The sequence below is a fragment of the Hippoglossus stenolepis genome, chromosome 17, assembly GCF_022539355.2.
Source record: "Hippoglossus stenolepis isolate QCI-W04-F060 chromosome 17, HSTE1.2, whole genome shotgun sequence".
Classification (NCBI taxonomy): Eukaryota; Metazoa; Chordata; class Actinopteri; order Pleuronectiformes; family Pleuronectidae; genus Hippoglossus; species Hippoglossus stenolepis.
Window position 1 is genome coordinate 22,542,553 of NC_061499.1, and position 11,816 is coordinate 22,554,368.

The following is an 11,816-nucleotide window of genomic DNA, read 5'->3' on the forward strand; positions in this document are numbered from 1 at the left end:
TTCATGCTATGAGATGTGAAAAGAGCTCATGGGACCAAAAGCTTCAGTTCAATGAAGCAGACCCCCTGTGCTCCCCCTTCTCCCCCTCTTTCTCCTGCATGGTCCTCCTCACACACTGGCTGCTTTCACACCAAGGACAACCTCTGCGACTCATCTTCTTATTTTTATTCTTTTAACAGTTGTGACAGAAAATGGTTACAGAAAACATTTTCATGCAGACTTTTTGTTTTTTGTTTGGATGTGAAGTGACTACTGGGCTCCCAGGTGAATCACCCCTTCAGTAGAAGACACGCGTATATGCCACGTCCTCATTTAAAGCAATAGCATTTCTGTTTAAAGGAATCTGCTCAAGGAAGAATCTGGACATTCTGCCGGGTTTTGGACATGTGGCTTTCCATAGAGGTGTGATTCTTTCCTGCGACCTCTGGTTCTTTTCGATAAATGGAAACGCTTGACGTTTCTGGACAGTCCACATCTTACACAGGTCCTTGAACACGGCCTTGTGGAGGACATTGATTATATCTGGGGACATGTCTAAGTCAATGTCTTGGACTGCGTATGTTTTTCAAACAGGTATTGAGTGAGAAGTGTATTGATTCGTCACACAAGTTCACTTTGGACTTTGCATACACTTTCAGTGGCGAACTGGTCAATGTGAGATTGACATGTCTTTTCTGTAGGGGCTCTGCCGTTCCGTTGCACTGTTGATCTGAGACCGGGGAGATCTACGATGGGCTCAATCTCCCATTAAAGCGGAGGTCACCCTCTTGGTGTAGTCACAGAGCTGCATTTTGAGAACCACCAGTTCATCAATGGCAGAAATTGATCCTCTCTCCTTTATGTCCACATTACATCTTTCTGTGGGGACTTAGGAACAATGAACACTTTCGTCACTTCACAGCTGGACTTGCCACTAAAATGTCGATTGTGATGTACGTGAGGACATCGTATTGGGGCGAGGGAAGCGTTTGCAGGTGAAACTCTGTCCTTAGTCTCTGTCCCGGAAGCAGAACTCCACACTATCCATCAGGAGACTTGACTGACTCACTGCTGCAGGGACTTGGGTCTCCTTACTGAACTTCTTCCTGACTTGTGTCCCCATCTTGAGCATCGTGCTGTCGCCAAAAAACTTTGCAAAAGCTATTACAGTCCTCTTCCCACCTTTCCAAAACTTCTTGTGGCTCTTTGGGGATTTGGAGCCTCTACTCGAATCAGATGATCTGACCTCTCCTCTTCACTAATTATCTGATAGATTTCAACTGCAGCAGCTTTAAACTCAGAAGATTCAGATATCAGCCCACTCAGGTCAGATTCAACATTTAATCCTAAAGAAATTTCGATGATGTAAATGCACCTCCTTCGATGATTTCACAAGATACGGCCTCACTTTGTCTTATAGTCACTGCTGCGGACTGATGATTCTGAGGATGTTCGTCTGTCAGAGAGCGAGAACTGCGTGATGAGTCAGTGCGTGAAAGAGGTTGGTTTTCCCCCTAGGGAACTGGTTTATCAGCTCAAATGTCTTTTGACTGCATAGTTTCGGCTTGAAACGAGCCCTCGATTGCTCGCCGGCAGATTTCTTCAACACTTTGCAAACACAATTGACCATTTTCTCAAGTTTGTTGGCTGTGGTCTGGTGACACTGTGGCAGTCTGGTGGGGAGCATCCGCTGGTGGAGCATCCGCTGGTGGAGCATCCGCTGGTGGAGCTCTCAGACTGGCGGGGAATTGACCCTCTCTGTCATCTCCTCTGCAACCAACTCAGTGAGTTGATCCAAACTCTGAACCTTTTAAGCTTTGCCGGTGCTAAACTCCTGACGAAGCGTCTCCCAGACTGGACTGGAGACTCTCCGCAGTAAAGGAAAGAATCGTTGTGTCCATGTGCTGTGATCAGGTCTGAGGACACAGACAAAGTCATGTTCAGAAGAAGTTCTGCCAGCTTAGAAACCTTGTGGCGTTGTTGTCTGGTGTTTCACGATTTTAACAGTTCCCACTGCTCCATGATCAACTTGGTATAAAGATCCTCAATCTGCATGCGAATAGTTCAACTGTCATGCTGGGAAGCTCCCAATGCATTAGATGTATCCATGGTGAATATCTGTATTGCAGTCTCCTCCATATCTGGGTTTAGGTCTATTTGATCCGTTTCTTTCCCACTTAGCGGTGCTGACCAAGGTGAGTACAAAACACCCTTGATATGGAACATGAAGAAGAAGGTATCTTCTTCCAACCATAAGTCTTTATAGACATCAAAGACATGATAAAGAACCAAAGACAATTTTAAAGATCTCAAATAATGTTGAAGATCAAAGCCACAAAAAGATTGTGACTCAATAGAAGAAAGCCCGGCCTCTTGTTCAAAGACATTGTTATTTTTAAGAGGCGTTTCAGGAAGATGCATGAATGTAGTGTCGAGCCTCTTCTTCTTCTGTTTGGTTTATTGGCGGTGGCAACCAGCGTCAAGGTGCATTACACAGCCTTCCACTGTGTGTTGAACCCCCACACAAAATATTTTATAGAAGAGTCAGTGGAGCATGTAATGCTTCACTTTAATAAGTGTGTTCGAGGAAACGAGAAAGCTCAAGAGGAAAAGTGCAAGCAGAGAGGAAGAACTAAGCTTGAAATGAAGTAGTTACCTTTGGAATAGGAGTATGTTCACTGCATTAGCTGGGGAGACAGGATTGAGACCGACTGATTTAATATGAGCTAGATAACTCTGATATACACTCCAACACGGGAGGTTGCCACCCGCCTCCGGCAGGCAGAAGGAGAAGCTATCAAATATCAAAAAACGGTAATAAGAGGAGATAAGCTACCGAATGGGGAAAAGAAGAGGAAGTAGGATATTGAAACACTTACACAGTAGAGAGGCGTGTACCTTGGCGTTGGTTGTCACCTGCCAATAAACCAAATAAAGAAGGAGAAGAAGACTTGGGACTGGACTTTCTCTGGCGGTCGTCTTTCTGCGTGAAAGACGCAGCAGGAGGTCTGGAGGAGCAAACTCTTAAATTCAAGGAAGCACAACAACGAGAAACAGAAAGTAAATCTTGACAATTTGTGTTTCATGCTGTACTATTAAGAGTAAAATAAAAAACGAATCAGAGATCAGGAAGTGTGTGTTGTTGTGATGGACACATGTTTGAGTAGAGTAGAGAAGCTGCTGTTAAAACAAAAGAGCCACACATTTCTTCATGAGTACTGGCAGAGGTCTGTGGATGGAAAGCTACTGTTGGTCAGTGTGTGGGTGTTGCAGGGAGTTGGTGGGCGTGTCCGCCTCACTCTTTGTTGTTGTGGTTGTTGTGTATGTGAAAGTTCAGTGTTCAGGCTCACGTCAAAACACTCTCAGTTTGTATCTGTCTCTGAAATCAAGGTTCAAATTTAAAGGTAATAGCTACGACCACTGGGCAGAGGGTGTGCTTGCCACTCTGCGCACACCCCCTCAACTCTTCACACACATCTCTTCACCATCTGCATAAAAACATACGCCTGCAACTGTTTCTTTGTCATTCCCTCTTACCCCTGGAGATATAGCGCATGCTGTATGACCTTCCACTTACCAGAATAAGTATACTTAAAAGACTATGATTCTCTAGTCTCTTTATTTCAGAAGTCTCACCAGGTCAAATTTCCATCACACAAGGCCTAGAACAGGGTATAAAGTTTCATATGAGAGATTATACTCAGTGTTGTACCACAGTTCATACTTAAAAAAGTAGTTAAAAGTTAAGTTCGTGCAGATGAAAATGAAGTAAGTTCCGTTCGCAGTAAATTTTTTCAAATTCTCAACGGATTCATGTTCATTTGTTCTATTTTTTATTGGGATGATTTATATGACAAACTTACGATCATGTGTTTAGTTATTAATCGATGGTGTCGGATCATGTCCGCATGTTGCTCTGGTCATTTTAATACTGAGTCCTGACTGTGAATCACGTCTCGTGTTATACTGAGCAAAGAATGTTGATGAGTTTTTTTTCATGATGTTTAAATGCAGCCTCATGAACTCTGGAGCGAATCAAACAAAACTTATTTACTTCATGTACTGATCAGGTCCTGATAACTAATGATGAGTGTTTATTAGTTAAAGTGAGAGAAGGTCAGAGTGGAGGAGGACACAGAAACTCCAACTCGGTACAAAACAACTGCAGCTTCTGCTCTGATCATTGAGCAGCTGTGACCAAAGAAGCAGGTGTTTTCACTGTTCCACTGTTCTTCGCTTAAAGTCACTTGCCGGCTGCTTCAAGGAGTGAGCGAGCTCCTGATCTCACTGCGCGTGTGTCGAAACTGAAGCGAGTGGAGTGAAGAGAAAAGGTAATTGTTTTTCCTTACTGTTGAGGGTTAAAGGGCGAGATGTCACAAATTGTCAAAGCCCTATGAGACAAATAAAATTTGATTGATTGATTGATTGTTTGTGTGAAGAGTGACAGAGACAAGCACACACACACACACACACACACACACACACTCCTGCAGACAGAAGAGTTCCTCCCGCAGATTACGATTTACCGCAGTGTTTTAAATTCATTGTTGCAGAAGAAGCGATGCCCCGTTTATCAAGAAACATAAATATGAATTCAGCAGGTTTTTATAGATGATGAGGTTGAAAGGGCGACAATTTCATAGTTTTTTAATACATTTGGTCAATGCATTAGTAAACTGTCTACTATTTTTTAAAAATTAATAAATAGAGTTTTAATATACTTTGCATTTAGTTAAAAGGGTGTGTGTTTACATTTTTTAAGACAGCCGGGCCTTCATCATTTGTGCGTACGCATGGTCTGAGGAAGTTCTAAATTTGTGCGCAGACTACTACTAATTTAGGTACAAACATTTTGATGAATCCCAGATTCGTGCGTCAATTAAGATTCAATGGGCCTCATTTACTAACAGTGCGTACGCACAAATCTGTGTTTAAATCGTGCGTTTTCACTGTTAGTAAATGAGGCCCATTGAATCTTAATACCGTCACTGTAGGAACAATCATTTGTGTGTAGATAAAGTGAAGCTGGTTGTTATCTACCGGGGTACATTTGAGTGATTTTAGACACTTTAATATTTGTTTTCTTAAACCTTTGTGATTCAACCCTTGAGTTTTTAATTGTTTTTAAGTGGCTGTATTTTACTTGTTTTAGCTTAACACCTTTTTGTTTTTATTCTGGATATTTTATTGGCCTTCAATAAATATTTTTAAAGGACCTCCTGTGGTGCTTCATTTCTTTAACAGTGGAATTCACTTTTGTTGCTGGTATCACATAAAGAGAACCTCACACACTTGTGACAATGGCCTGGGGACATGTGTCAGTATCTGTTGTGGCCTGCTTCTGTCAGGTTTGCTTGGCCCCGCCCACCTCAATTAATGGATTGGCTACACCTGTTTAGAGCTTATATGAGATGTGGGATTTCCAGATAGCTCTAGGAAAATGTATTTGCTTGTAGTGATGAACTGAAAGAGTTATCACCTCACCAGGTTTCCCCCAGATCTTCTTTTTTCACTTTCCCCGTTGTCATAGCAGCTTTGAAATATCCAGAATTTTTAGTGGAGACCAAAACAGTGCAGAGACAATGCTGAAATCAGTATTAAATTACAACTTGCATGTTGTTTTCAATTCAATGTTAAGTATTTACCATTTATAAAGAGTAAACAGACTCTTGTGTTTAATAGTTATCTGCTATAATTTTGATAACCTTGGCAAACCAGTTGTAGAGTGCAGTCTGCATCCTGATATAATAACTAACCAATTGTCTTTATTAACTCCAAAATATTGAGTTATTGAGACCACAGTTGTTTTTAAAGTATGCAAATATTCAGCAAAATTAAACTATATGTATAGGCCGGCTAACCAGATACATTACCGGTAACATTGTAGGAGGTCAATATGCCGTGCCTATCTAACTGAGGGATTAGAGCTCCCGCACTTAAAATAGCCTGCTCTATACAGAAGCTTAACATTTTTTATCCAGTTATTTATTGTTCCAATTAATTATTATGCTTTATCACTACCCGTATTTCTGATAACAGCAGAGGCATGAGTGGTTTAACACTGAAGGGTTACTCTTTTGTTTGTACATTTGTAATGGGTTTTCTGTATTATGATTTCCTGTAATCTCCTAGCTAATAAAAAGGCAGCGTATACATCTTGGATATATGAACAGTTCCACATTTATTTAAAAGACATTCTGGATGTAGATCAACAATGAAAAAAGTAAGAATCCGACACAAACAGAAACATGTAAAATGAAGGTGATTTGAGGAAAACTTTACAGTGCTTAGTTTTCTATGTAAACTGTAGTGACAGCATGAAATGGGAATCTGAAATGATAAAGTGTGGATCAGGGTTGGAAGTTGAGCATGTGTCTTGTCCTTGTGTTCACAGCTCAGACTTCAGGAGTTTCTTAGCTTTCTGCATGTTGCTCAGCACTGAGGAAGAGGCAGGACACATTCATAATTAATAATCAGTATGTGTTGCATGGACACAAAAAGACACTGCTGCCAGAAGATAAGATTTGTGTTAACATCAGTGTGTGTTAGCTGAAGCACTTACAGACTTTGAGGTCATTTGGTTCATAGGCATACATGCGATTGGCATAGGGACCAACAATATCCCCTCTCACTGTCATTGCTGGGTCTGTGGAGACATTTAAGGTACGGGGTGATTAAAAAGATTTAAATCAGGTGTAACCTTGGAGCAGGCAGGACCTTTGTGCATCTACTGGTGCTGCAGTTTTTTTAACTTGAATTGTGAGTATCTTAATGTCAACAATTAAACTTTCTGATACATGGTTTGTATTTGGATATTACATTTGCCGCTGAGTATTTTTAATTACCAAACACAGCTAGTTTTATTGTGGGGTCCAAAAGACTGCTCATGTGAACATGATCTCAGGCTATTTGTATGTCTGTAAAGTAAATATTTACATTATAATATAATGTCACTTGTCACTTTGTGGTTCACAACTATGAAGAGTGAATTTGGGTGTTTTGGGATTTTTTTCGCAATTTTAATTTCTATGACTCCGATATCTGTTTTACACATTAGATCAACATATTATACCTTTCTTTAATCCTTAAGATGTTTTCTAACCACACCAGAAGAAAGAATGTAGATATTATAATCAGAGGAGACATGGCACACAGTGTTCTTTATGCCAAAATATAATCTGGGACAGATCACTTGGTAATCTCGTCCACTTTTATTAGGCTTTAAAAAAGCCTAAATCACCTTGCTTTATGCATGTCAAACATGTCAATATTACCAATTTTTTAAAAAGCATTATAAAATGAGTAAGAAAATTAATAAGAAAATTTGTGTTATTCATAGAAATGTCCTTAATTCATATCAACATGTAAATGTAATAATTTTTTCATAAAGAACCCTAGCCTAAATAAAGAAATTGTAAAATTAATTAAAAACTTTCTATTAAAAGGTGTATTACATTGTTTTTAAATCTAAAATTTTTAAAATTCAATCAACAGCAGTCAAAAATAACAGTTTATTGATTCTGCAATTCACCATTTCTATTGGGGCTACTCAGGGAACAAACAGTCCTTGCAGGTGCGAGACCCATCATCATCGATCACCCCATTGTCTTCTCCACATGTTTCGTGAAACCAATGGCTGCTCTGTCCTAGAGAGCTAACTGATTATGTGCTAGTTATCAGTTTAAACAGACAGGGACAGACTGTATTTACCATAACTCCTGTCTGAAAACTGCAGACCATATGCTAAATCTCTTAAGTTTCTCTATTTTTTTTTTTTTTTACTTCAGTAAGTCCCTAAATGCATATTTCCCCCATTAAGAGAACTTCAATGACTGGTGTCCCACGTTATCAATCATGTTTGATAAACTGGGACAACTAAAAAATGCTTGAATACATCACAAACATAGTTCAAGTCCAGAGCCTTCTTGGTGTGAGGTGACAGTGCTAACCACTGCACTTTTTCCATTGAAGGTAAGTAATGTAATCTATGACAGGGACTAGTGACAGGCCTATAGGAATAGCTGTGTGGCTTACCGACAAAGATGATTCTGGGAACATACTGTCCATCCTGCGAGAGATGTTTGTCGGTGGTTTCATACTGAGAAAAAAAAATGGTATCCTTTTTATTAAACATATAAAACAAAGATTTAGTTTCAAATAATAATAATAAAACCTACTTATTACTTTGAGGTCCTACATAAACACAACATTTCCTGTCAAATTCAGCCAATTGCTGGTTTTAATTGGGTGAGTCTGGAAAAGGTCACATACTTCTGTACACAGATTAACAATATTCAAAAGGAATCAATGAGCGAAATTAATTAAGAATTTTTCAAGCCATTAGTTTTGAAAACTAACTTACAACCAGATTGAGGATGATGAAGTCTTCGTCAAGAGTTTTCTGGACCTCGTTATCTGAGAAGACCTTCCTTAGTGCTGCAGGAGAAACAGTTTTTTAACTGTGTAACTCAGTTCAGTGTTTGTTATTACATGAGGCCATATGTGTGAGGTGACATCAAACTTGAGAAAACACATGCTCTTCAAATAGGGTTCTCTCTTTATTCAACAGAACATTTTTTCTCTGCATGAGTAACTCAACAACTCAAATGGCAGGGTTTTTTTCAGACTTACCCTGGCTGTGTGGGCAGTCCTCAAGGTGAAAGATTACCATCAGAGGCTTATTCCTAAAATACAAATCAGCCTCATTTACATTTAATCATGAACTACAATATAGGTCACTGTTAAGGTTTTATGGATTGGTGTGTTAAAACTTTTTTCTTACCTTGACCTGGACCAGTAGAGAGCCTCCTCATAAGTCTGAGCCCAGATCAGCTGATCACCCCAACCTGGACAGACATGGACTCCATTAAAACGCAATGGCAGACTCTGCTTTATCTCAGTGTTAATAACAAAAACATTTAGTTTCAATCATTCAGCCTTAGAGGTGCAATCGATTGTCACAGACCTCGAGACAGAGTCTGGGGGATCCTCTTGCCAGTCTTTGGGATGTATTTCCCAAAGGTTGAGGACATGGCCACTAGGACCAAGACTAACAACAACACCACTTTGATCATCTTCGGGCTTACTGGAAAGTGAGGAACAGACAAAGGCAGGGTAAGACAAATCACAAACCTTAATATATTCAAACTGTTTGACCTTAGGACAAACATGGAAGAAACTTTAACTCAGATAATTCCCTTGCTTTTAAGAAGGAAAAGCGTTGACCTACACCATCTAGTGGTACTTACCACAGAAAAATCTGAAATTATTTAGTTTTGCTACTTAATTAGCATTTTCACTGACAGGTAATAATTGACGTAAGAGAGGTTTAGACATGTACACAGATCCCTGGGTGTAATGTAACCATGCACTGTGGCTATATATGCATCTTCCAGGTTGTTAAAAGGAATTATAGCATAGAAAGAGTAAGAATCCCACTTTACTTTTTGGTTAGGAACTACATACAGACCTCTAAAGGGGACCTATTGTGCTTTTTCAGTCTTTCCCAGTCTTCTAGTGGGTTGTATATGTTGTTTGTGAATGTATACAGTGTGGATGGTTCAAAATCCCAAAGTCAGCAGCAGAGGGAGCTATTCTCTTAAACACTTTTCCAGAGGTTGGTGAAACGGCTCCTAGCGGAGTTTTGTAATACTTCCGCCCCAGCTCTACGTCAAGATGGTGATCAATAGCATAATACACGCCCGGCGGCTCGCCGGACAAGCCCCCAACTAAGACGGCAAAGCGCAATCTAAACTGGGCCGAGAGGAGGAGGGAGCGGCTTTTAGAATAAGAGTCCAAAGTGTTTTTTGGTGCTGCATTCATGTGCTGTCGGAAAATTAAACGCTACGCAGAGTACAACCAAGGTAAAGTCTCCCAGTGTACACAGTTCGCCTATTTACTAAAGCACAGCGGGCTGTAGAACATATTTTAAATTAATTACATCTGTATAATTAAAAAGAATCGTCATTGTTGTGTTTAATTGCAGCGAGGTCTGTTTCCATCTGCCTTTCGTCCTGAAGTACCTGAACTCAACACCAGCTGGCCAATCACAGCAGACTTGACTTTCTAGCGACGGGGCGTTGGAGCTGAATCCGGCTGAGTATCCTGCTGCTGCAGCAATGAATAGAATAAAGAAACTAAAGCGTTTTCTGAAGATTGGAGCCTTTAAACCTTTTCACGTAGAGCCCTAAATTAAAATTATGAACCCAAAAACGAGCATAATAGGTCTCCTTTAAACAAAAAATATATTTAAAAAGTCTGTAATGGGACAGTGATCATCTGCAAAACAGATTGACTTTAATTAAACTGTATGGCAGCCCCACTAAATGTCTTTTATTTTCTGATCTAGTTTAAACAATCAGTTAAGCTATTCAGTATGAAGACTAAAAAGAGTTAACCTAGTAGTTTGAAGTTCAATTTGTTATGTCTATGAGGGTAGGCCCGTATCTTACCTGTTCTGGCCTGGTCAGCTGAGAAGGTAGATGTACCGCAGTTCCAGCAACACCTGTAACTCCACTCTCACCTATCCTGTATTTAAGTGCATGCTCCTCTGCGGTCCGCCCTCTTCCCACCCTCTTCCCACCCTCTTCCCACCCTCTTCCCACCCTCCCACGCACCTTTTCTGTACTGGAATGCTTGTAACAAACCTCTTCGTTAAGGTTTATGTTGGCAAAGTCCCTTAAGGAAAATGCTTATTTTAAGTTGCGTTTGAGTTTTTCTAAAGATATCCTGGAGATATCCATGAATTTATACTTTTTACATTATGATAGAAATAACTATCCAAAACGGCTAGAGCTATCATTAATATAACTTTTGTTGAGCCCCTTATTGTTATGTTTCTTCAGTGAAGTTTGTGTGTTTTTTCATTCAGTTCTCTTCACAGCTTAAAGAATGGCGACATTTTCTCACAAACATTACTTTGCATGTCCTTGAATGGATTTAAATTCTAGTCCATATCATTATTGAATTTGTGCAATGTGGACACATGATAAATAAGAATTTATTATAATTATAATTATTTTATTCATATTTTGTGTTGATTGGTGAGATATGTTTGGCTTCAAGGACAGTCTGTATAAGTGATGAATACAAGAGGCTGAATGCTGATTAGTCTTTATGTGATTGGTTCAAGACAGAAGTGAATGAATGAATGGGCCTTTCCTACAAGGTAAACATATTGATTCAGTCATTAACATGAAGAATGAATTGTGTTTGCGATCCAGGTTTTATAACCACAGCCCAGGAGTGGGCACAGACAGTTCTAGGTGATATGACCCTAACATTTATAGAGTTATCATTGAAATTGGTGAAATCCTGTATTATTTTTGTTATTTCAGCCTTTGAGATACAAAACCAATTTTTTGAACTAGAGATTAAGAACGGCCATGAACGTATTTAGATTGGAAGGTTACGTGTTATTTCTTGAGGCATCTCAACAGTGTCCCGGGTCCTGCAGCAGGGATTTTGGTCTGCATCTCCTGACAATCTATTTGCTTTTCTGTAACTGAATCGGTCCTTTCACTGCAGTGCTTCCTGCATCCTGAAACAGCCACTTCTTAAACAGTCCACACCTCAACCTCTCCTCCACACACACTCAACCTGAACTGCTGCTTTTAAAAGTGCAAAATATAATCTGATCTCTGACACTAGACAGCCTTTTGTGTTGTTCTTGTTTTTGCCTTCAACAATGAATTGCATTTTTGATAAAGTTACACTTTACCCAGAAAACATATCGTAAAAAGAAAAATAATCAGACACAAGAAATAAAACCATCAAACAAAATATATAATACAAGAGAATATCCCAAATACTAATAAACAGCAAATTATGTTTATTCA

General features: G+C 39.5%; 1 protein-coding gene across 1 annotated transcript; it reads right to left on the reverse strand.

The window, feature by feature from the left end:
- Nucleotides 1-6,136: 6,136 nt before the first annotated feature.
- agr2 (anterior gradient 2) lies at nucleotides 6,137-10,558 on the reverse strand. Its single transcript, XM_035183761.1, has 8 exons — nucleotides 10,431-10,558; nucleotides 8,945-9,064; nucleotides 8,762-8,825; nucleotides 8,611-8,663; nucleotides 8,342-8,415; nucleotides 8,014-8,077; nucleotides 6,542-6,625; nucleotides 6,137-6,417 (listed from the first exon to the last, which is right to left on the reverse strand). Exons 2-8 carry the CDS (start codon nucleotides 9,051-9,053, stop codon nucleotides 6,368-6,370), a joined length of 498 nt encoding a protein of 165 aa, XP_035039652.1. The 5' UTR covers nucleotides 9,054-9,064; nucleotides 10,431-10,558; the 3' UTR covers nucleotides 6,137-6,367.
- Between the last annotated feature and the right edge of the window lie 1,258 nt (nucleotides 10,559-11,816).